This window comes from Oryctolagus cuniculus, chromosome 13, assembly GCF_964237555.1.
Source record: "Oryctolagus cuniculus chromosome 13, mOryCun1.1, whole genome shotgun sequence".
Lineage (NCBI taxonomy): Eukaryota > Metazoa > Chordata > Mammalia > Lagomorpha > Leporidae > Oryctolagus > Oryctolagus cuniculus.
In genome coordinates, this window is record NC_091444.1 from 45,032,608 (window position 1) to 45,059,365 (window position 26,758).

The 26,758-nt window shown below is 37.7% G+C and overlaps 1 protein-coding gene across 1 annotated transcript in view; it reads left to right on the forward strand.

The window, feature by feature from the left end:
• The window catches only part of MALRD1 (MAM and LDL receptor class A domain containing 1), a 397,632-nt gene that overhangs the window by 71,557 nt on the left and 299,317 nt on the right, over positions 1-26,758 (forward strand). The window contains exons 8-14 of the mRNA XM_008268638.4: positions 1,312-1,478; positions 7,272-7,364; positions 9,890-10,094; positions 17,881-18,033; positions 19,007-19,112; positions 19,576-19,943; positions 24,550-24,962. Of these exons, the coding sequence (XP_008266860.3) occupies positions 1,312-1,478; positions 7,272-7,364; positions 9,890-10,094; positions 17,881-18,033; positions 19,007-19,112; positions 19,576-19,943; positions 24,550-24,962 (1,505 nt within the window). The remainder of the gene's footprint in view (positions 1-1,311; positions 1,479-7,271; positions 7,365-9,889; positions 10,095-17,880; positions 18,034-19,006; positions 19,113-19,575; positions 19,944-24,549; positions 24,963-26,758) is intronic.

Here is a 26,758-nt window from a genome sequence, read left to right on the forward strand (position 1 = left end):
GAAGCTTCTGCACTGCAAAAGAAACACTCATGAAAGTGCAGAGGCAACTGACAGAATGGGAGAAAATATTTTCAAACTACGCAACCCATAAACAGTTAGCATCTAGAATCTCTAAAGAGCTCAAGAAATTCTACAACAACAAAACAAGCAATCCATTTAAGAAATGGGCAATGGTCTTGAATTTTTTCAAGAGAGAAAATTCAAATGGCCAACAGATACTTGCAAAAATGCTCAGGATTACCAGCCTTCAGGGAAATGCAAATTGAACCCAATGAAATTTCACTTTACTCCAGTTTGAATGGCTCTCATGCAGAAATCAACAACAACAACAAAAAACAAATGCTGACGAGGATTTGGGGAAAAGGGTACCCTAATCCACTGTTGCTGGGAATGTAAACTGGTACAGCCACTGTTGAAGACAATATGGGGATACCTCAGAAATCTAATATAGACTTACCATATGATCCAGCCATCCCACTTCTGGGAATTTACTCAAACCAGAAGAAATCAGCATCTGAAAGAGTTATATTTGTACTGCCATGTTCATTGCAGCACAATTCACAATAGCTAAAATATGGAATCAACCCAAATGTTCATCAACTGTTGACTGGATAAAGAAATTATGGTATATATACACTATGGAGTACTATTCAGCTGTAAAAAATTAAATCCTGTCTTTTGCAACAAAATGGACACAACTGGAAATCATTATGTTTTGGTGAAATAAGCCAGTCCCCAAAAGACAGATATCACATGTTTTCCCAGATCTAAGATAACTAATAGAGTACCTAAAATGTGATGTATTGGAATGGATAGGACATTTTGAAATTTGTTGTTTTCAGCCCTTGCCTCTTCTGTTGAGGAACAGTGTTTTCTTCTTCATACTATTTGTTGGACTCTTTTTCTTACTTAGGGTTAACTTTATGACTATTAAAAATACTGATAATAGATCTTTGTAAAAATTTAGAGTGGGAATGGGAGAGTGGAAGAAGAAGGGTTGTATCATGGGTGGGAGGGAGTTTAGAGAGAGAAGTATCACTATGTTCCTAAATTGATATATATGAAATACATGAAAATAGTATAACTTAAATAAAATTTTGAAAAAGCAAAAAAAGAGAAAGATTGACTTCTGATTCACACATGAAAATGAAAACCTAGTATTTATACTTGACATAATCATTTTAGAACTTCATATGTTTTTAAATAAAATATTTATATTTCATGCTAGGTTTTGAAATTTTCAGAAATAGAATTTTGTTCAGAAAGAAAATGACAATTGTTTTCCTGAGTTGCTTTTCTTTTCTTTTTTAGGATATTATGTGTATGTTGGGGCTAAGCATGCTTTTACTCTTAGCCAATTAAACAGCAAGGCTTATTTAAACAGCTCTGTGTGTCATTGCTTGGGCAAGAGCTGCCACCTTCAATTCTATTACGCCATGGAAAATAGCATCTTGAGAGTTAGACTGTACAATAATAAGGTAAGAACAAATTTGCAATAGTCTCAGATTCATTGAAAAATGAAATTTGTATTCCTAGGCTGGCACTGTGGCTCACTTGGCTAATCCTCCGCCTGCGGCGCTGGCACCTCGGGTTCTAGTCCCAGTTGGGGCACCAGATTCTGTCCCAGTTGCTCCTCTTCCAGTCTAGCTCTCTGCTGTGGCCCTGGAGGGCAGTGGAGGATGGCCCAAGTGCTTGGGCCCTGCACCTGCCTGGGAGACCAGGAGGAAGCACCTGGCTCCTGTATTCGGATTGGCACAGTGCGCCAGCTGTGGTAGCCATTTGGGGGGTGAACCAATGGAAGGAAGACTTTTCTCTCTGTCTCTCTCTCTCTCTCTCTCTCTCTCACTAACTCTGCCTGTCAAAAAAAAGCGAAATTTGTATTCCTGACAACTTGACATTTCTATAGGTATTTCTCAGTTGTGTGTGTGCTTTATGTGTCCTTAACTTGATTTTATTGATTATATTTTATTTATATTTAAAGATTTGTTTATTTATTTTAAAGGCAGAGTTATATATAGAAAGAGGTAGAGACAGGGAGAGAGAGATTTTCTATTTTCTAATTCACTCCCCAAATGGTGGCAGTGGCAGGGAGTGGGGCAAGGCTGAAGACAGGAGCTAGGAGCTTTTTCAGGTCTCCCACATGGGTGCAGGGGCCTAGCACTTGGGCCATCCTCCGAGTCTTTCCCAGGCATGTTAGCACGGAGCTGGATTGGAAGTGGAGCAGCCAGGACTTGAACTGGCACCCATGTGAGATGCTGGCATTGCAGGCAGTAGCTAAGCCAGCTACTCTGCAACACTGACTCCATCAGTATACTTTTGAAAAGAACTATTAAGAAAACAGTTTAGGACACACTAACATTTACAAAAATCAGTAGGGTGATTTTCACAGTATTATATATTATATATAATTATATATATATTTCCTATTGATGGAACTACATTAAAGAAACTGGAAGTCTAATAAAATGACATGTCTAGCATTCTATAATTTTAGCTCTGTATTGAAACTCTTATATGATCTATTTTGAATTTTAAACCTATATATACCATTAAAACTGAAAATATGATGGAAAATACTCATTCAGGTACACCATGTGACAGTTTTTAAAGACTGGTAATTACTGATTAAAAGCAAACTGAGCATTTGCTTATAAAATGACACAGCAGGTAGAGTGAATGTTGTGATGGTTGTGCTAGTGCTAAAACCACCTTAGGTATTTTTAATCTAGCAGCTGAAAAAACTGTCTACAAATGGGAAAATACCAGAGACACTGGGAATTTCTACTGTGAAGAAGATTTTATTTATAGATGGAAATAAAGATGTCATAGGAGTAAAGAGCAGTCTCGTTTGGCAATAAGTACAGGGATTCTGACATGGGAGCAGAAGGTGGCAGTAAAAGTATACAGGTCAGTTTTTTGGGCTCAGAATGGTTTGACTAAATCAAGTTGAAACTTCTACATCACAACAGCCAGATTCATTTTCAACAAAAGTTTTTTTTTTTATATCATCTGCACTTATTGGGTGCCAATAAGCATCTGTCAATAACATTCTGTCCTGGTTTGTATTCTTCTGAAGTTTGAAGTGCTATCATAATTTATCCTCAGAAATCAGAATGCTCATTACCAAGATACTTGGAAATTCAAGAGGAAATGTTTTTCTTCCTGGTTCTATCACATCATTTCTCGTTCTATCTTTATTGCACTATTTTCATCATATCTAGTCTTTCTTCCACTCCTTTTTTCCTGGGACATTTATGAGATCTGAAGCAAAAAGTTGGATAATTACTCTCATTGGAGAACTTAATACAGTGTCCTTTGTTACTTGAAGAGGTCCTATATCTAGCATTCTGTAGCTGTGTTAAATTTTTGTGACATCTTTGAAATATTACTTGGGAATCCATTGCCTTACATATGTTGGTACCTTTCGTGCAGCATGGTAAGGGCTCAGGCCTGGGATTGCAGAAAGCTCCTTCCTACCTTTCCTGTAGCACTACAAACTTTCCACATTCATGGAGCAAGTCTTGACCCCTTATAAAAAGTTAAACTTTATACAGATGCATTTTACTATTCATGCCTCTATAATTTTCCAGTTATTATCACTTTTGCCAAATAAACCAAGCATGCAACTTCATATGAGGAAATGATCTATAATTTTCAGTTTCCTCTTTCAGCTAACACATAGTGAAAAAGGCTCTGAAATAATTTAGCTAAATATGCCTTAGAATATGGTCCTACAAGACTGTGCTTTATGAGGCAAGTAATTAATGAGTGTCCATATTGGTGTTTAATGAGTGTTTAAGATAAATTTCAGTGGAAAATCACTGATACAAGGATACTTTAGAAAGTTCATGAAAAATAAAAGGTCAAATATAAATTCATTTTGTTGCAAAACTTTCTGGAAATCCATGCATATAAAAGTTATTCAAAAAGTTCATGAAAGGGGCCAGTGTTATAGTGTGGCAGGTTAAGACTCCACCTGCAATTCTGGCATCCCATATGGCAGCAAGTTCAAGACCTGGGTGCTCCACTTTTGATCCAGCTCCCTGCTAATTTGCCTGGGAAGGCAGTGGAAGATGGCAGAAGTGCTTAGGCCCCTGCATCCATATGAGAGACCTGGAAGAAACTCCAGGCTCCTACTTTTGGCCTGTCCCAGCCCCAGCTTTGAAGCCATTTGGGGATTGAACCAGCAGATGGAAGATCTCTCTCTCTTTCTCCCTCTCTCTCTCTCTCTCTGCCTCTCCTTCTCTCTCTATAACTCTGCCTTTCAAAGAAATAAACAATAAATCTTTAAAATTTCCTTTAAAAATTTATGAAAATTTATGTTATAAAAAACAATGCATGGAAGTCAAAAGTCAGAATAAAGTTTACCTTTTAATTATAATTTCCAAGAACTTTGTGAAATACTCATGCATATGTTATAATCCAAAAGATTATTCTAGTCTGCCATGAAAATAACTGATGAATTTTAGAATTTTTAATGTATGTGGAATACCATTATGATGTAATGAAAATGAGTAGTAGTACTCTTCTGGTGACTTTGGGGGTGGTATAAGAAAATAGAGAAAACAAATAGTCTTAGATACCACACCATAGACTAATAACATATTTATTAGGAGTTTCTAAGATAAGAAGATAATGCTGGAGAACTGTTGCAGTGTATTAACCCAAACCAAAATGGATGTACAATTTTGAGAATGTTGGCTGGTGTTTTATTTATTAGCTTGTGTTAGGCAAACAATGTTGTCTTTTCTGACATTCTGTTTTCTATCCACTGTACATAAAACACACTGATGAAAATTTTTCATCAAAATATATTTAAGCTGCAGATTGATATTTTGCCACAAAGTTAAAGCATACTCCAAAATTTTAAAAAATTAGCCCTCGATGAAGATGCTCATTTGCATCTTCCATGAATAGAGTGCTGTTCTTATTCGTATCCACAGGGCAGTTGGAAAGGTTTGTGGAAAATGGAATTAAAATGTTTATTTTGGTGCAGAAACTATTGTAATAGATGGATAGTTTTTTCATAATTGCATTTTTTGTAAACTTTTTGAAGAGCCCTTGTATGCTTGGATTCTAAAATTTTCTTGCCACCAAATAAATGTATCAGCGAATTCCATTTTCTACAGACCTGTTGAAGTACCTTCATATAAATCCTTATAAATTTGAAGAGGTAAACCAAGAAAAATCCAGAAAGAATGGTAAAGGTGTTTTGTTATTTCCAGAAGACATTAGAACTTGAGATGTAGAAAGTACATGGAAACCAAGAGCCTGGAACTCCATCTGGGTCTCCCATGTTGGTGGCAGGGTCCAAGCACTTGGACTGTCTTGTTTTCCCAGAATGCAGCTGGATTAGAAGCAGAACAGCCAGGTTGTGAACGAGTACTCATATGCAATGCTGACATCACAGGTGGTGGCTTAATCTACTGTTACATAACTCTGACCCTAAGTCTGCATTATTGATTCTAATCTGGGGAGCAAAAACGTTTTTACATTTTTATTCAATGATTTTTAAGATGATAGAAAACTAGAATATCAATTGAAATATTTTTCTGGACAAGGGTTTACTTTTTACATTAACATCTGTTAAATAAGAATATAAGCATATGAACAGGAATAAAATGCAAGTTGATTTCATATAGTTCCTTTATAATTGCTTGTGTCATCAGACAGGAAAATTTGATAGAAAAATGTGTATTTTATAAACAGGACACCATTATATTAATGAATGGAAAGACATTTTACTTTGGGAAGATCTCTGTTCACTTTTCAGGAAAATTTAAATGCATTCCTTTTCAGATAGAACAGAGGAAAATCAAGTAGTTAACTATGACAGAAGCGCAAGTTCTCAATTTTCATGAAATGCGTAGGGGGGAGGTGATGAATGCAGTTTGCCAAGTTGTGTCAGTAAAAGTATGTGCAAAACAAGAATGTCTTGATGCTTAGTAACTGGAGTTGTGCAGGATACAATTGTAAGAAAATTTAGTTCATTTCTCACTTTTTCATAACTAATTCATTCTTGATGTGACATGGAAACTTCAGCTGCATATATGTTCATCTAATGGACATTGTAATGATGATGAAGAACACTAATCGATTTAAACTTCTGAAATATTTAGGACTTAGAAATTAGGAGTAGGAATCAGGTAGCAGAGGCATATAAGACTAAATTGAAAATTGATTCATTTTTAGAAAAACTTGTAAACCAATGAAATAAGCAGAGCTGAGGGAGGAGATAAATACTTAGAAGAGTGAAAATTTGTGTCATGTGTTTTTTGAATTACAGCTGCATGTTACCTTCCAAAGCTGCTTGTATCTCAGACTAGAAAGCAGACATAGAGCCAGTTTCCGAGGTCAGCCTGAAACATTTATGCATTCTCAGGGTGCATAAACATTCTCTACATGTTTAATATATGGCTACACGAAAAGTCACTGTATCCTATAGGTAAATAGTATGAACCATGGGTCTAGCTTTTCCATGGAAATATCAATTTAAGTTGAATGTTTGATGAAATTAAAGAAACAGTAGGATTATTTCAGAGCACAAAAGCATGGTCAAAAACCATAAACAACAATAATACAGACACATTTCTGGAATATATTATGGATGTTAATTGAGTGTTTTAGTGTGCTGTAACAGTTTTGTATGCATTTTGTATGTGGAAAAATTATCATTATACAGGAACATATGTAGCATGCTCTAGAACTTATAAAAATGGCTTTTGATAGAGTGACTAGCAGAGTTCAACTGTAGGAACATATTACCAGAAAATAATTGTTTCCTTTGAATTTTTCTGTGGGAAAAATATTTAATAGAAATTGACATTGCACAGAAAATGCATCTGATACAATTTTTACCCTTATATTTAACATTTGTCTCTTATTTCTCTTCTTTATAAAGCATCATCCATTTTGTAAAATATAAAAAATGATATTGGCATCAACATTAAATAACTGGTATTATCAATTTTTATTTAGAGTTTTATTTTTGTGGCATAGTACTTTATTTAACAGTCTATTCAAATTTTTGCTGTATCTTAATTTATGAATTAAGAAAAAACAGCTTTACTAAATAGACATAGTTTGTTTTCTTATTTTTTCCTTTTTAAAAGTATTATTTGGATCTTCATTCTCACAGCCAATACTTCAGATTTCCTGGTACTGATGATCATACATCTAGATAATCCTACTAAAATGGAATTAATAGAGCAATGTAATTAAATGGGAGATTAGAATTTGGGGAATGAGTCATATCTTTCTTTTCATCAAAGGAAGAAGAAATATTTTGGACATACAACACATCAACTCACAGCAAATGGGTGAAAGTAGATGTATTAATACCAGATGGTCTGAAGATATTTCAGGTAAAAAACATTTTTTTAAATCATAAGTTTATTTTATCTTTCAATAGTGAATTTATCTTCCACTGCTTAATTTAGATTAGCATATTTTATTAGTGTAGAGTATATAAATTTGAGGAGAGCAATTGTCTACGTCTTCTTTTTACTTGGCCCATCTCAGGCCCAATTTGCCCTGAGTGGAGAAACCATTGTGTGTCACTGATAGCGCTTACCTCTTCTCCATGACCTCTGTCCCTAGCATCCTCTAGCATCATGCATTGCACATAGGAAGCACAATGTATTACGAAGCAGATAATATTGGTATTTAAAATCACTTGGTTATTTGCAAATGTTTTGAGTGCAGTGATTTATACTTTTGTAACATGCAGATAACTTAAGATATATTTGAGGGGCTGGCGCTGTGGCTCACTTGGTTAACCCTTTGCCTGTGGTGCTGGCATCCCATGTGTGCATCGGGTTCCAGTCCTGGTTGCTCCTCTTCCAGTCCAACTCTCTGCTGTGGCCCAGGAGAAGTGGAGGATGGCCCAAGTGCTTGGATACCTGCACCCACATGGGAGACCAGGAAGAAGCACCTGGCTCCTGGCTTCGGATCAGCGCAGCACTGGCCGTAGCGGCCATTTGAGACTGAACCAGTGGAAGGAAGACCTTTCTCTCTCAGTCTTTTAAAAAACTCACAATAGCCATTAGGGGGTGAACCAACAGAAAAAGGAAGACCTTTCTCTCTGTCTCTCTCTCTCACTGTCCACTCTGTCAAAAAATAAAAATAAAAAAAAAAAACACCCTCACAATAGTTAAGACATAGAATCAACCCAGATGTCCATCAACTGATGACTGGATAAAGAAATTGTGGTATATACACACAATAGAATACTACATAGCCATAAAAAAAGAATAAAATCCTATATTTTGCAACAAAATGGATGCAGTTGGAGACAATTTTGTTTAGTGAAATAAGCCAGACCCAAACAGATAAATATGTTTTCCCTGATTTGTAGTCACTAATATATAGAATACAAAAACGTATATGAGCAAAATTGACATTTTGAGTTTTGATTATTGTTGATAACCTTTGCCTATACTCTTGAGGAAAAGTGGTTTTCTACTTACTATTCGTTGAATTATTTATTTAGTGGATGTTTAAGCTTGTGATTATAAAGTAACTTGAAAGTATGTCATTGTAAAAATTAACAGAAAAATAAGAAAAGAAGAGGAAGGGTGGAAGTGCTAGAACAACTAACTTGGTGCTGTTCTATTTGTTTTGTTTAATTTTATTTAAGATATACAAGTTTCATATATTTCATATAAAGAGATTCAGGACAACTAACTTGGTTTTACCTATAATGAAAACTCAGAGTATCATCTGAGTATCAACAGGGGTTGATGTCAACAAGAAAACTCACTCCTGCAACCACTCTCCCATCTGTAACCAGTGAGTTTTGTGGGTTCTTTGCCTCAGCTCAGTATAGAAATAAAAAGCCAGGGAAGCAATTTGCAAAGAAGCAGAAACTTTTATTTGATTGGCAAGTGATAGAAAAGTGAATGGTCTGAATAGAAACCAAGCGGAGTGCCCAAATGGGACACTGGCTTTTAGGAAGCTACAATGGTAGCCACTGGCCACATCGGGATATTGAACACTTGAAATAAGGCAAGTATAACTAAAGTACTGGATTTTAATTTAATTTTAATTAATTTATATTAAAGTAGTCTTGTGTAGCTGCTGGCTACCATGTTGGATGGTAGAGAATAAATTATTTGCTTTCCACTCAGCTATTTATATACCTGCACTCTTGGTGTTAACTATCCTTTGCTCTTCATAGCTCCTCAAAAAATTCCAATACTTTGACATAATCTTACATTTGTAGAGAAATGTGTGATTGTTTCCCTTGCTAATCTTGTGAACCTCCAGAAAATTTAGCAATTCATTTGGAGAAAAATATATTTATTTTCTTTGGCACTTCTTTTCTTGTCAGAGCGATTGTTTTTTTTTTTTTAACACAAGTTTAATATTTTTTATGTGTAGTCTTTTAATTTTTGTTTATTCTTCCAATTTTAGTATTTAGCACTTTGTTTATTCTTATATCATGTCCTTTCTATTTGCCTATTACATCCCTTCAGGCACTCAAATACAAATTCGAGCTGTTAAAAAAACAAGACCCAGTTAGAGCTTTTGGATAAGTAATGACAATATTTTCCTTTAAAATAAAAGAAGGACAGCTGTAAATATGTTGAGCAAGTAACAAGTGTGTCATCAAAAATATTTGGGTGTTAAGTGGGGTGATATAGGTGTCTATTGTCTGATCCTGAGTGGATTTTCAGAGGCCTTGGTGGAGCCAATGTGTCCATACATCTTACAAATGTGGGTCAGGCTTACCAGATAGGGACTTCGTTATCATTTGTACTTGGTTGCTTTTTCAACAAACAGATGTTTTTCTTAATAACTATTTATTCTCTAATATCCTTTTTTAGTTTTTTTCTCTTCTTAGATGAAAAACTCACTCAAATTTGATTTTTTTTTTGTTTTCCTGAAGATTATTTTTGAAGGAATTATTTTGAGCCAGAAAAGTTTTATTGGGCTTGATCAACTCTGGGTCTATGCCTGTGGACAGGCCCCCACCCGAAAGCTTTGCTCTTCTGATGAATTCGCTTGTGCCAGTGGACAGTGCATTGCTCAGGATTCAGTGTGTGACTCTCAACAGAACTGCGCTGACGCAAGTGAAGATCTAGCAACTTGCTGTAAGTCAATCAATGGTTTACTTGTTGACCTTCTCTATTTCATAGCTATTAATTGTATTTCAGATAGTCTTTGCTTTTCTTAGGCTAAAGTTAATATCTAGCAAATAAGTCAAATGTACGATTTTAGTCTGAAGCTATTAGCACTGTTCCTTCCAGGGACTCTGTCAATTTTTTTTTTAAAAGATTTATTTTATTTGAAAGTCAGAGCTACACAGAGAGAGGAGAGGCAGAGAGAGACAGAGGTCTTCCATCCGATAGTTCACTCCCCAGTTGGCTGCAATGGCTGGAGCTATGTCGATCCAAAGCCAGGAGCCAGGAGCTTCTTCCGGGTCTCCCATGTGGGTGCAGGGGCCTAAGGATTTGGGCCATCTTCCACTGCTTTCCCAGGCCATAGCAGAGAGCTAGATCAGAAGTGGAGCAGCCAGGTCTCGAACCTGTGTTCATATGGGATGCCAGTGCTTCAGGCCATGGCGTTAACCCACTGCACCACAGCACTGGGCCCTCTATGCCAATTTAATGTTTTAGTACTTGTTGCTAAGATGGCAAAATTTCTCTATTTGTTTAACACATGAATAACTGCAGTCAGTGTTGTATTTATCTGTGTGTGCTTGTGTGTATTTGTGTGTGCTTTTGTTTTAGAGAAAAGTGGGTGGTCTTTGGACCTCCTCTTAAAGGCAGATCTATGGGATGTTAACCTGTATTAAATGTATGTTTTTTCCCCTGTTAAAATGGTTATGTTGGGAGCCGTGGGGAGCCAGTAAGAAGGGGAAGAACTTCCTTTGCCTCCAGGGCTGTGGAATTCATTTCAGCCACCTTTAGCATTCATGAGGGAAAAAAGGTTCAATGCCTTACCTTTAGGCCTTTGCTGAAGGGTCTTTGATAGGCTTGATGACAACAGACCCTATTGCAATTCAAGCCTAGTCCTATGTCAAAGAAATAATTTGACAGCCTACATGATGGTTCTCACATGAGGAAACTTAGCAACTAAGGTACTTGTGCCTGTTTAGAAACCATGAATTCCATTTAAATGAATTTTCTACCTAACAAACAAGTGGATGTTTAGAAATATATTTAAATTTGACATTTATTCTGCTGCATATTTTATTCTAATGAGATATTTTGTTGATCAGGGGAAATATTAAAACAAGATAAATATCAATTTTTAATGTATTGGAGTCTATCTTTCCTTGAAGATCTAATATTTACTTTATACATTGGGTGCTCCAGGGGTGGATGCATATATATTCACAAATGTTATTTTCTCTTGTCAAAATGATCTCTTAATATATAGTGACCTTTATTTGTATAGTTTTTGAATGAAAGTGTGTTATCTGATATAAGTGTGGCTTTTTATGCCTTCTTTGTTTTTCCATTGCATGGAATTTTTTTATCCGTTAACTTTCAGTCCGCGAATGTCTTCACCAGTGAAATGAATTTATTAAAGGCAGCATATCTTTGGATCTTCTTTTATTATCCATTCATCTAGTCTAAATATTTTAGTTTAAGAAGTTAATGCATTTGTATTTGTGATTAATTTATATGGAATGATTTATTCCTATTATTTTGATAATTTTTTTCCTTCTCTGTTTTTATCTTTGTGGTTTGCTGGTTTTCTATTTTGACAAAGTTTGATTCTTTTTATCCTTAATGTGTCTACCCTCCTGATGGGCTTGTACTTTTGTGCATTGTCATGATGGTAGCTTTTGCTTGTAGAAGTAGGTTTCCTTTTTAAGTTTCTTGTAAGGCCATTCTGGTAGAGATGAGTTCCCAGTTTTTGCTTATTTTGGAAAGACTTCTCCTTTGTGCCTGAAGGATAGCTTTGCTTAACATAATATCCTGGATTGCCTTTTGTTGTTATTGTTTGCTTGTTTTCCTTCTGAATATTCAATATTAAATTGCATTCTCTTCTGGTCTTTAAAGTCTGCTGAAAAATCTGCTGTTAGGTTAATGGTGGTTCTCTTAAATGTGATTTGCTGGATTTGCTGTTTTTTTTTCCCTCTCTCTCCTTTTAGAATTCTTTCTTTGCTTTGGAGTTTTGACAGTTTGACTCTAATAAGATCCAGAGAGAACCTTTCTTGTGTAAATCTATTTAAGGTCTTTTGATCCTCTTGGCTCACATGGGTCCCAAGATTTGACAAATTTTCAGCTGCTGTTGCATCAAATATGATTTTTATGCCTTTTCCCTTCTCTTTTCTTTGTGAGACACTCATAATTGAAATATTTGTTCACTTCAAGGTATCTCTTAAATCTCAGAAACTTTCTTCATTTTTTAAAGATTTATTTATTTATTTGAAAGTCATAGTTACAGAGAGAATGGAGAGCGATATAGAAAGAGATGTTCCATCCACTGGTTTCCTTCTCAGATGGCTACAATAGCCAGGGTTGGGCCAGGCTGACGCCAGGAGCCAGGAGCTTCTTCCGCGTTTCCCATGTCAGTTGTAGGGGCCCAAACACTTTGGCCATCTTCCACTGCTTTTCCCAGGCCATTATCAGGGAGCTAGACTGGAAGTAGTGTGGGGGAGGCTGAATCCAGAGAGGCCTTGAGGAAACTTCCTGAGCCTGCCTCGAATTTGAAAACCTGTCTTTAAGTTTCAAATCCCTGGTGGTAAAAGACCCAGCCCCAGGGCCCTTTTGCCTAATGATCATTAAGGTGGTATAATAGGAGTGGCTAAGACCCTTTCACATCATATCACCCCACCCCTTGCCCGCATCCACTTGCTCTGTACCACAGCTATATACACACCTCCCTTTTACAATAAAGTGAGATCCTGTTTTGACTGGGCTCCCCACCACATCTGATTGTCCCCCGGGGCGGGGTGGGGGGTAGTTCGGGGAAGGCTGAGTGGTGGGTGGCGCACTTCCCCTCCTGGGACAAGGCAAGCTGCGGACAGCCTGACTAATTCTCGGCGGTGATGAGAAAGAGTCACGGCAGAAGTAGAGCAGTTGGGACGCGACTCAGCATCTGTATGAGATGCCAGGGTTGCAGGCAGTAGCTTTACCTGCTATGCATGTCACTGGTATTTCTTCATTATTCATAATTTTATCTTTCTTTTCCAATTGATTGTTATTTCAAAAGACCCTTCAGGTTCAGAAATGTTTTCCTTGATTTACTGTGTTGTTTAGGATCTCCACTGTAATTTTTTTTGACTTACTGAGTTCCTAGGTCTATGATTTCTAGTTTCTTCTTTAAATGATGTCTCTTTACTGAATTTCTCATTCAGATAATAAATTGCTTTCCTGATTTTAATGGTTTATCTTTATCCTTTTGTATCTTACTAAATATCTGTAGATGCACTGTTTTTAATTCCTTTCCAGGCTTTTTGTCAGTCTTCTTTTGAGTGTATTAGTTGAGATTTATTGTGGATTTTTTTTTAGACATTACAGGACCTGATTTTCACACTTCTTCATTCTCAACATTGATATTTGCACATGTGGTGGATTTGCTGACTACAAATTTTGTAGAGGGGCTTTTGCACTAAAATACTTTCTCCTAGAAGTGTGTCTTAGGTTTTAGAATCGGTTGGCTGTGTTGGCTTTGGTCACAGTGTAATCTTTGTAGAACTTCTGAAGCTATACTTCCTGGCTTTGGGAAGGGTGCATATGGCAGCATGACCAAAGCACTCTTCAGTCAATGTGGGCAGCCCTCCACTACACCCAGGCATCACAGCAATGGGAGCAGAGTGGGGATGGATAGGGTCTTGGAAGGCACCATACAGCAATAGCCTAGGGAGTAGCGGGTACAATATGGACTGTGCATACTCCCTGGTCTCTTGGGGCCCACAAGGGCTACAGGATTCCCCAGCAGCAAAAATGTCAAATGTGCGTGGTGCTGATAGAGGCCACAGGGAGCCTCCCATTCACCATTTATCCATTATGGGAGGATTACACTAGGTCCAAACTGGTCTGAACTGGAGAAATAGAGTGGCTGATGCCATGTACTTTGTTATCTTCTTTATAAGATATCCTGAGTGCCTGTGTTCCAAAGTTTGTCCATTTCCTCTGAGCTGCACTTCAGTGCTCTCTCCCAAATATTGTAGTCAAATAGTAGTTGTATACTCTTTGCTTCTGTCCTTTTTTGTTAGAGTGACCTTCATCTAGTATCTGTAGCCAGTCATTTTGCTGGAAGTTGATAACATATAATTAGTTTTGTATGATCTCTCATTGAAAACATATAACACAATGCTTTCTATATAGTGATTATTTTTAAGATGCTATAATTACTACTGCTTATTTACCTAATATAAACAGTATTAATCTTTAGTAACATAGACTTTGATATCAGGTCTGATTTGGAATTGTGTTGATAGTAATGAGCACAGAAAAATTGTGTGTATTTCCTCATTCAAATTTAAAAAGCTCTTCATGAGGATTTAGTAAGTTGAAATACACTTCAATAGATGTTTACCACACTGCAATTATGTCCTTGCCAGTTTCTATATTTTTGCAAGCTATATTGGTAACCCTCAGTGGGACTGTAGGTTTTAACTTGTTAAAATTACCACTCACATACACAGTCCCCTTTTTTTAAAAAAAAATGGATATCTTGCATATGTGACTAAGACCTGATAGCATTTAGATTGAACCCCATAATGTGCAGGAAACTTTTTTCTTAAGAATTTCTAAGTCTGAGTGAGGCCCAAAGTATTAGCTCAGACTTCTTTTTTGTATAATTTGTGTTTATTCCTTACAAATAAACCTCAGTGGGGTGAGAGAATGTCAATGGAGAAGTTCTATGACAGTGAATCTACTATGAGATGGAATCTGATTCTATACTCTTTTTCTCTCACAAGGCTCCATGGCTCCTGCACAAAACCATCTTTTTCCTCAGCAAAAGGCCCTAAAAATGACAATGAAGGACTTATTATTCAGTCCACCAAATATCCTCTAAAGCCTTTTCCTCAGAGACAACTACTATATTCATGTAATATTATAATAGAGATCATTCTATTTTATTTTTATTCTATTCTATTTTATTCTATTTTATTTTTCCCAAAATAAATAAAAGCTACTGTAGAATCATTAGCTTTTCTACCAATAAGCATAGATGACTTGGACCATCTTCCACTGCATTCTCAGGCCATAGCAGAGAGCTGGATTGGAAGTGGAGCAGCCGGGACTCAAACTGACACTCATATGGGATGTTGGCACTGCAGGTGGCTTTACCCGCTAAGCTACAATGCTAGCCCCATGCTTTGTTTTTAATTTTACTACCACTTGATAGTAGATATGGATAGTAGATAATAAGGTGTACTTTCTAGCTAACTACATGGAATAAATTTGTATTGACGATTTTTTTTCATATTTCCATAACAAGAACTTCTGGGTCCTGTTCTACTCACTGTTTTAAATACTTACCAAAGCATTTGCTTCTCAGGGATTGAAATGATGTTTAAATACATTGAAGCCTCCATAATATATGTATAATTATGTCATATTTGTATATTATGTATTAGAAGTAGAGGTAGCATTTTTTTTATTTTATTATTATTTTTATTTTTTGACAGGCAGAGTGGACAGTGAGAGAGAGAGACAGAGAGAAAGGTCTTCCTTTGCCGTTGGTTCACCCTCCAATGGCCGCCGCGGCCAGTGCGCCGCGGCCGGGGCACCGCGCTGATCCGATGGCAGGAGCCAGGTACTCATCCTGGTCTCCCATGGGGTGCAGGTCCCAAGCACTTGGGCCATCCTCCACTGCACTCCCTGGCCACAGCAGAGAGCTGGCCTGGAAGAGGGGTAACCCGCACAGAATCCGGCGCCCCGACCGGGACTAGAACCTGGTGTGCCGGCACCGCAAGGCAGAGGATTAGCCTAGTGAGCCACGGCGCCGGCGAGATAGCATTTAAAAATATAACATATATTCTTCATGTTGTATCCCTAACTTGTGATATTTATGATTTTTCACTTTCTATTTAGCATTTGATTTTACTTTGTTTACAACAGATTTCTAAACTTTGTTGAGAAATCTTTGGTTTAAATATAGCAATTCTTTTTTTTTTTTGCTAATTTCTTATTATCTCTTTATATTGAAATATGCTACTCTGTATCTTACTAATCAAAAGAAATACAGCATTTTAAATGTTTTAATTTTTAAAAATATTCATAAATTCCCACCAGCATTGGATAAGATTTGGAATATTCTCCTGACCAAATATCAGGCCAGGAAATTGGATAGAAAGCAAATATATTTTTAAAATTAGACATTTCATAGGAACTATATGAAATTAGAAAGTATTGGGGCCAGTGCCATGGCTTACTTGGTTAATCCTCTGCCTGTGGTGCCAGCAACATGTGTGCGCCAGGTTCTAGTCTCAGTTGCTCCTCTTCCAGTTCAGCTCTCTGCTGTGGCCCGGGAGGGCAGTAGAGGATGGCCCAAGTGCTTGGGCCCTGCACCCACATGGGAAACCAGGAAGAAGGACCTGGATCCTGGCTTCAGATTGGTGCAGCACCAGCCATAGCGGCCGTTTCAGGGGTGCACCAATGGAAGGAAGACCTTTCTCTCTGTCTCTCTCTCACTGTCTGTAACTCTATCTGTCCAAAAAAAAAAAAAAGTACTTTATAATATAAATGTCATATTCATTTCTGTTTTAGAAATTAAAAATGGTTTATCATTATGTTAAAATGTAGTTAAAATTTTAAACTCTCATTAGTGGCTTTAAAACACATTTATCACCTAGACTTATTGTTTACTTTGTAATTCATTTTACAAGGGAATATGCAGTATAGATGCTGGTTAGTTACTGGTTAAAAACAGACAATGGCCCGGGATCCCTAGTACTATAAACATTAGTGAAATGAACATCATTTGGCACTGATATTTGTAATGAAGATGAACATTCACAGTATCTAAGCAAATTCTGATGATTCTTTTAGGTTTATCCTGTTTCCAGTCTAATGTTAATTAACAGTTATTATCAGCAGTTAAAGGAAGAATAATAGATTAGGAGTAACAATATTTGGATTACAACTATAATGCACACCTTATTTAAATTAATAACTTCTCTAAATCTTCCTTTGTAAAGCAATAATAATAATACCTATCCCATACACTTGTTGAGAAAGATCTATGTTAAAGAATTCATCATTCATCAAAAGGCTATTACATAAGTTGTTCAATAACTATTAGCTGTCCTACTGCATGCCTACTATTATAATTTTCCTTTCATTCCTTTTTTTCTGCTTCTTTTCTTTTCCTCTTCCTCCAGAATGTCTATGTGGATGTTAGCTGATTTCTCTGCATATATACCTGAAAATGGGTCAAATTATTATTTTTTGCACAAATTAAATGATGCCCACAATACTTTGTAAAATATGAAGCTCTATGAAAATCAAAGATAAATATTATATAAAATGTAGAGGAACTTGAATTTTCAAAAGTAGCTGTTTTCATGGTTTAGTGTGTAATACTCAGCAGGATCAATTAAGCTTTCCACAGGATGTAATAATAGTGGCTGGGAAACTAACGTGGATGTCAGGAAGAATTAGGCAGACCTTGGCAGTTCTATGAATGATGCGGACAAATGGCAATATTTCTAAGACAGAATATGATTGGTTTGAAAAAAATTGAATTTCATAAATTGAGAATTCTGCCTTCGCAGTTTTCAGTATAAAACACACAACCTCATTTTTTCCCACCGTCAGTAAGGATCACTTTTCCCTCCTCAAATGTGTCCCCTAATGTACTTATAAGGTGATAAATACATAATGAGATGATTTCCATTTGAACTCTACTGTTTCAAAGTGTGGGAACACTGTGGAGGGCCAGTGTAAGAAGCAGAGTTTTGTTCTTCAGTTTCCAGGTGTGATTTTGAAACAAACAGTTGCGGCTGGTTTGAAGCACTTGGTGGTGACCACTTTGACTGGATCTGGAGCTCCCCAACTGATCTTTCTGCTACCTTTGAGCAACAGGCCCCACCTCGGGATCACACTTACAACACAACTGACGGTAAGGAGCAGGCAGAAGTCCTAACTTCATCTATTTACTTCTCAGCTAGGGCTAAGATGAAACAGAGAAGCAATTAGGGTTCTATGTTAGGCTAAGACAGTTGAATATGTCAATTTCAGCTATGCCATCTACATGTATTTGATTCTGTGGTGGGTGGTGTTTATGGAGAATAGGTTTATTTTTTTTTTTTTTTTTCGATTGTCAATAGCATCTCTTCATTTCTTTTTTTTTTTTTTTATCTTTTATTTAATGAATATAAATTTCCAAAGTACGACTCATGTGTTACAATGGCTTCCCCCCCCATACCGTCCCTCCCACCCACAACCCTCCCCTTTCCCACTCCCTCTCCCCTTCCATTCACATCAAGATTCATTTTCGATTATCTTAATATACAGAAGATCAGCTTAGTATAGAATAGGTTTATTTTTTGCTGAATTAGTTGAAGCAATCAATTGTCTGGGCATCATTTAGAAGTGGATGTAAGAATAAACTTTACTTTCAATCAGTTTTTTTTTTTTTTAAGTTTATTTGAGAGGTAGTTACAGAGAGAGAGAAGAAGAGACAGAGAGAAAGGTCTTCCATCTGCTGATTCACTCCCCAAATGGCCGCAACTGTCAGGGCTAGGCTGATCTGAAGCCAGGAGCCAGGAGCTTCTCCTGGGTCTTCCACGTGGGTGAAGGGGCCTAAGTACATGGGCCATCTTCTACTGCTTTTCCAGGCTATAAGCAGAGAGCTAGATAAGAAGAGAAGCACCTGGGACGGGAACCAGTGCCCATATGGTTTGCCAATACCCCAGAGAGAGGCCTAGTATATTTTGCCACAGTGCCAGCCCCTAAATCAGTTTTATTGATTTTTTTTATTGTTACATTGTCTTACTTTTGGATCTGAAAGTAATTTAACGTAGGCTGAAGAATGAGATGCTTTATCTTAGAATCTAGTATGTTAGCTAATCACTTGCTTTATATCTCAATAGGGCATTTTATGTTCATTCTGAAGAAAAACAACAGTTTGTCACAAGTTGCTAAACTCCAGAGCCCAACTTTCAGCCAGACTGGACCTGGATGTACACTTTCCTTCTGGTAAACGTGAAAACCAATTGTCAGTTACCCTGGATGCCTGGTGGTTGCAGGCTTATTCCTGAACTTATTAGCCATTTTGGCTAATCTCTGTTTTATTTTCCAAATAGTTATTGCATTAAAATCACACCATTTGCATTTTATTTAGGAGCATATTTTATGTTTTCTTTCGTAAGAGAAAGAGGAATTGTCCCTCCACTGATGGATATGATTTTATTAAAACTGCTTCTACTGTTTTTTTCTGAGCTTCTGGAGAGAGTCTCTCAGGGTTGTGGGAGCCACAGAGTGTGCATCTCAGCAGATGAGCTCTTGCAGTATGGGCAGCCACAATTACTTCAGGAAGGAAAGGCCTCCATTTATGATAACCAATTGTTACTTGATTATTGACAAGGTAGAAGAGTCTGCAGGTTAAATATTTAGTCTCCTTGTGAATTGTTTCCATTTCTTGTGTTTGCTTTTTTTTCAGGTTTTATAACTATGGGCTCTCAGTGGGAGCTGCTGAACTGCAACTTCATATAGAAAAATCCAATGATTCAACACCTGTCTGGAGAGTATTATATAATCAGGGCAACCAGTGGTCAGAAGCAACCATTCAGCTAGGGCGCCTTACTCAGCCCTTCCATCTGTCACTAGAAAAAGTCAGTCTTGGTATTTATGATGGGGTCTCAGCTATTGATGACATCAGATTTGAAAACTGTACTCTTCCTCTTCCAGCTGAAAGCTGTGAAGAGCCAGATCATTTCTGGTGTCTGCACACCAAGGCGTGCATAGAAAAGCGTCACTTATGTGATCTGGTGGATGATTGTGGCGATCGTACTGATGAGGCTGACTGTGGTAAGTTGCTTTTGGCCTCTCTTACTCATTTTGGGAGTGGTGGCCTTAATTAATTACTATTTTTTGGCTAATGAAGCCAATAACACAGCATAATTCAAAAGTTGGTGAATATTAAGTGTGGCTAATTAATTACTTTGTCAGGCTATTAGTTTTTATTAAGTAGATTTATTAACTAGGTACTATGAATATAATGATTACAGTTATAGAGCCTCTGCCCTCATGGAGTTTACAGTCTACTTAAAGAAATATATATTCTAATGATTAATGAGGAAATAGAATATAACAGCTTTGAGAGTAAATACAAACAGGAATGCTATATATAATCATGGTACTGGACTTTCTAGGGGTAGTGACAGCTGAGACATGAAAAACAGGGCAAAGCATGTGTCCAAAAACCCTGATGTGTGACTAGAAGACAAATGGAAGATAGTGTGGTTGGAGCAAGGAGGAAAGAAGGGGAAAGAAGGTGCAACCTAGGAATGGTGATGTGGGGGAGGCCAGATTCACAGGTCCTTGTAGTACAAAAAGTTTTCTTCATTAGAAATATTTCAGGGATGGTAATATAGTAAAATACACACATTTTAAAAGGTCTCTGTTGATATAATATAACAAATGGTTAGAGGAGAGTAGATTTAGGAGATCACTGGAAAGTTATTGTAGGAGTCCTCAGGAATGTGGTTGGCAGTGGGTTTCAGTGACAGTAAGGGAGATGAAGGATGAAGCTTGGCAATGCTTGGGAGAAACCTTTGATGATATCTTGGCTCTAGGGGGTGTAGAGAGTAGTAGAAAGTGAAAAATACATGTCAAAGATTAGTCCTGCGTTTCTGGCTTAAATTCACAAAACATTTCTGATACTCAGTGACTGTGTGGATCTGACAATTTAATTCACCTAGCTGCAGTTATGCTTAATGTACTTACTCATGAAAATGAATCAGAAACCAATAATTTTTTATTACAAAAATACGTCAAAGTAGTTTGCACCTTTCTTTGGACTCATATTCTTCATCCAAAAATAGCAACATAGTTTTATTTAAAAGAAATTCAAGCTATGTGTTACTGTATTTTAGAGAGTTTTCCGTATTTGTTATCCTTGATCCACATTATTTTCAAAGATATATTAAAATTGGGCATATTAAAGTCAGAATTACTAGGCATCTCATCAAATTTACTTTGTAAATTTGAATGGATTTAGTTAAAACTGATAATTTTAACAATGACCATCATAAGAAGTATAACTTGTCCTAAAGTTGATTTATTTTTATATATCTAAGGCTTCTTTTCACATTTTTTTCAAGTTTTCTAAACACTACTTGTTAAAGAATGTCAATCTGCTGCAAAAAGCAAGGAAATTATCCATCCAGCTTCCCAATATTAACATAGTAGAATGAAATTTGGGGAGAATAGCTGTAATATCAAGGTATACCAATGATTGTGTATTTTATTTATTTATTTAGAAGTCAGAGCTATACAGAGAGAGGTGAGGCAGAGAGAGAGAGAGAGAGAGAGAGAGAGAGAGGTCTTTCATCCGATAGTTCACTCCCCAGTTGGCCACAACTGCCGGAGCTGCAATGATCCGAAGCCAGGAGCCAGGAGCTTCTTCCTGATCTCCCACATGGGTGCAGGGGCCCTAGGATTTGGGCCATCTTCTACGGTTCTCCCAGGCCATAGCAGAGAGCAGGATCAGAAGTAGAGCAGTCAGGACTAGAACCGGCACTCATATGGGATACTGGCGCTTCAGGCCAGGGCGTTAACCCACTGCGCCACAGCGCTGGCCCCTGATTGTGTATTTGTGAAATGAAACAGTGCATCGGAATATCAGTTTCTCTCACAGCTTCCCATGGAAGCACATTCATTTGTTGCTCAGTGTGCACTAGACACTCAGAAACCCATGTTGTGTTTCCTGAAATATGTCTAGAGATGTGTTCTTTTATTGAAGGTTAGAGCTACACAAATTCTCCTTAAAAGTGAAGGCTTAGTGTGCAGTCAGCAGGAAGACAGACAATGTAACATCTGTTGGCTTCGGAATCAGTTTTATGTCAAAAACACAACTGGACATTCTCCTTCTGTTCCACAGTCAAAAACTGACACCTGGAGAACGCATAGTGCAGCCCAGTTCATGTCACAGCTGGGCTTGATTATTCACAAGTGGGGAAACACTCCATGAAAGCTCCTCTTGCATTTGGCATTTACTCACTTGGTTTCCTTCATTAGGTCTAAGCTCCTGTCCTGTCGTTTTCACAGAGATAGATGATTTGTTCTCGTCTGGCTATGCTTATTCACAAAACGTTTTATTTTTTTTAAAGATTTATTTATTTGAAAATCAGAGTTACACAGAGAGAGGGGAGGCAGAGTGACATAGAGAGAGAGAGGTCTTCCACCTGCTGGTTCACTCACCGATTGGCTGCAATGGCCGGAGCTGTGCGGATCTGAAGCCAGGAGCCAGGAGCTTCTTCCGTGTTTCCTACGCGGGTGCAGGGGCCCAAGGACTTGAGCCATCTTCTACTGTTTTCCCAGGCTACAGCAGAGAGCCGGATCAGATGTGGAGCAGCCGGGATTTGAACCTTTGCCCATATGGGATGCTGGCACTGCAGGCAGTGGCTTTACCCACTATGCCACAGCGCCGGCCTCTACCCTTTTATTTATCCTTACAGAATGTTTGTTCATCTTGGGCACCAGTGCCATTACTAAGACAAATAGTTCAAAGACAGCAGGCATTTACTTTCTTTAAAGTACTACACAAATGAAGCTTAGATTCAGAACTACCTGCTAATTCTAAATCTAGTCATCTCTGCCCAAATACTGTCAAGTGTATATTTCATCCCATTTGTTCAAAGAAAATACTTGGTTACGACAAAATCTTCACATCTTGCAAAATGAATATGTCCTATATTTCCTTAGCAATTTGGATATTCAATTGATAAGAAACTGGTCACTTCTGTATAAGTGTTTGGATTGTTTTAGTGACTAAAAAGAGAAGCTTAAAAGCTCCAGTTCATAGACACAAAAAATTTAGTGAGAAGAAAGGACTACCATTCCTAAAATAGTAAAGAATTGCCAAAGCACTTGACATAACATTAGCACAAATAGAGCTTGAGGGACGTTGAGATGTTCAGAAGGCATAGGGAAGATTGGGCTTGTGAAGGGTGGAAAAAATGATGGAGCAAACAGGAAGTCACTTAAATCTGGAAAAGGTGGTATTTGGAAGATACAAGAGATTAGATTAAATTAGGATGTGTTGAAGGATTTTGAATAGAGAAGGAAAGCTACCACCGCCATTGAAAGATTATATTATTCTGGCACTGATGTGTAGGAACACTTGGTACTGGAACAGAATAGAACCAAAGAGAAGCTTTTTTCAGGATAAGGTCTGGAAGGAAAACACCTACACCAACATCATCTTGATCTGTGTTTAAAAAATGTCGATTTCTTGCCTTCATCCCATACCTAATATGTGAGCCCAGGTGATTCTTAAATATTGAGACCCATTGTAGTATGATTGTTCTTAGCTTTGCCTATCAGAATCACTGAGGGAGCTTCTAAAAAATCCTGATTGTGGCGTTACCCCTTGAAATCAACATCCTTCAGGATGAAATCAGGACTTTGGTGTTTTTATTTACTTTTTAAGCGTTGCCTGGTAATTGGAATATTCAGCTGAGTTTGCAGTTCACTGAGCCAGAAGTTTGAAGGGAGAGGCATTAAAAATTTTTGAAAATAGAGCCGGCGCCGTGGCTCACTAGGCTAATCCTCTGCCTAGCGGCGCCGGCACACCGGGTTCTAGTCCCGGTTGGGGCGCCGGATTCTGTCCCGGTCGCCCCTCTTCCAGGCCAGCTCTCTGCTGTGGCCAGGGAGTGCAGTGGAGGATGGCCCAGGTGCTTGGGCCCTGCACCCCATGGGAGACCAGGAAAAGCACCTGGCTCCTGGCTCCTGCCATCGGATCAGCGCAGTGCGCCGGCCGCGGTGGCCATTGGAGGGTGAACCAATGGCAAGGGAAGACCTTTCTCTCTGTCTCTCTCTCTCACTGTCCACTCTGCCTGTCAAAAAAAAATTTTTTTTTGAAAATAATGGCCAAAGCAATTCCTTCTTCAATCTATAAAATAGTATTGCTTTATGGATTATCTAAGATTTACTCACTTTTTAAAAAACATGATATATTTATTTATTTTGAAAGGGGGAGAGGGAGAGAGAGAGAGATCGATCTTCCATTTGCTTGTTGACTCCTCAATGGCCACAATGGCTGAGGGTGGATTAGGCTGAAGTCAGGAGCTTAGAACTAAATGTGGTCTCTCACATGGGTGCAGGAATCCAAGCTCTTAGGCCGTTTCTGCTGCTTTCCCAGGTACATTAGCAGGGAACTAGATCAGAAGTGGAGCAGCTGGGATTTGAACTGCTGTTCATATGGGACCTTGGTGTTGCAGGTGGTGGCCTAACTCTGTGCTATAATGCTGGCCCCAGGATTGACTCTTAACTTTTTAAAAGTTTAGTGTTACATTTTAACACTAAAATGGCTTACCTTAGAATTAACAAAGTATAAACTATCATTTAAAATTCTGTTTTATATTTAATATTGTTCTTAATTATCTTTGGCTATTATTTAATGCCATTTCAGTGCCTGAACTGCAGTGTAACTTTGAAAATGGACTTTGTAACTGGGAGCAAGATACAGAAGATGACTTTGATTGGACCAGGAACCAAGGTTCAACTTCAACACTTAATACAGGACCAATGAAAGATAATACTCTGGGCACAGCCAGAGGACACTACCTCTACATAGAATCTTCAGAGCCACAGGTTTTTGAAAACAATGCAATTTTACTCAGCCCCATCCTGAATGCCACTGGTAGAGAGGGCTGCACTTTCCGCTTCCACTACCACATGTTTGGAAAGCACATATATAGGCTGGCCATCTACCAGAGGATCTGGAGCAATGCAAGGGGACAGCTGCTGTGGCAGATATTTGGGAATCAAGGCAACAGATGGATCAGAAATCACCTCTCCATTTCCAGCAGGAAGCCTTTTCAGGTATGGCTAATGGCTTTCATAATGTGTATTTGAAACCCTCAGAATGTCTAAGAAATATGAAAAATCACTAAATTCTTGAATTAAATCAAGTGGAATTTAATCTGAGTTACTCTGATGCACATTTATCACTTAATTAAGGGTGTCCCCAGGCTTTTAAAATTGTTTTCCTCCTTGAATATCCCCATATAATATGTAATTAGACTCTCTAAAGATGATTGTATGGCATTGGGAACAGTTGCATGTCCCTCTGATTTTAATTACTTGGTCCAACAAAATAAAAAATCTTGGGGAAGAAAAAAATTTTGGTATAATCTCTAATATTCTGCAGAAAGCATAGACTCTCAAATCTGTGATTTTGAATATTTTATTTGATCTCTAACAGTTTATAGTTAAGCCACTGAAATCTAGGCAGAGTACATGCGTTATTCAAAAATAACACAGCTGCTCTGGGAAGAGCTGGAGTTTGTGTCCTGGTGTCTGCCCTCCTAAGGTTAATATTCTTAACCATAAACCTCATCTGTTTTCTCCTAAAATTAGGTTTGCAGTGCATATTCAAATATGTTTGCAGCTCTTGGAATTTTATAAAGAATTTTTTATATATGTTTTCTATTTGATTCAGTAATTTCCTGAGGTGAATGTCAGAATTTTTTTTTTAAAGCAGTTTTGCATATGTGGAGAAAAAAGATTAGAGAGACTGTTGTTTATCCACAGGCAAAGAGCTTGTGAATACAGAGCTAGGATTTGGACTGAGACTCAGAGCTTTTAAGTGATTCACTTTCATCTCCTTTCCAATATATTCTTTAGACCATAAATGTATGGGTCTTGAGTATTTGTTTTTTTCCTCAGAGTCAAATAGATTTACAAATATATATGCTGGAAGAAACCTCTTCCCTATCCCTGGCTAAACTTTTTTTCTCTTTACATGTACTAAACTTCTTTTAGTTAGCAAAACACTGTCTCTATCTAAACATCACCATCTACTCAACACTTTTATGGTCAAGAACTTAGTTCCAAAGCACCATTTGAGTGCTTCTGACAATCATGGATGTGCTTTATACATGCCTCATTATTGAACACAGTGGGATTGGGATGGGTGATTTGTTCAGATTGACATAAACTAAAAGTGTGAGAACTAATCTACCATACATGATATGAAATCTTTCTGTTCACGATAGTAAATATATTCAAGCATAGGAAATGTAATTGAAGGGAAATTTTGTTTATTTAGTAATGGCTCCTCCTTCAAATTAATTATTTTTGTAAAAAAAAAGTTTATGTATTTGAAAGTCAGAGTTACGGGGGGGGGGGGGGGGGGGAGACAGAGAGGTCTTCCATCTTCTGGTTCACTCACCAAGTGGCCACAATGACCAGAGCTGAGCCAAGCTGGAGCCAGGAGCAAAGGGCTTCGTTGAGTCTTCCACGTGGATGGCAGCAGTTCAAGCACTTGGGCCATCGTCCTTTTCTCCTCAGGCTATTAGTTGGGAGCTGGATTGGAAGTGGAGCAGCAGCTTGGACACATATTTATACCGTATAGTATGCCAATGTCACAGGCAATGGCTTTACCAATTGTGCCACAGTGCCAGTCCCTTAAATGAATTCTTAATTTCTAATCAGGACAGTTGTAATTTGGGTCAAACTATAATGCAGTGGGTTAGTTCTTCTTGTGATATTCAGTCAAGAATTGTTTTCCAGAAGATCAACTTTGCAGGGAAGCAGTTTTATGGCCAGATAATCATGCAAATTACCAAGGAAGTCTTTGATAATGAATCTACACATAAAAGTGAGGTTTGAAACCC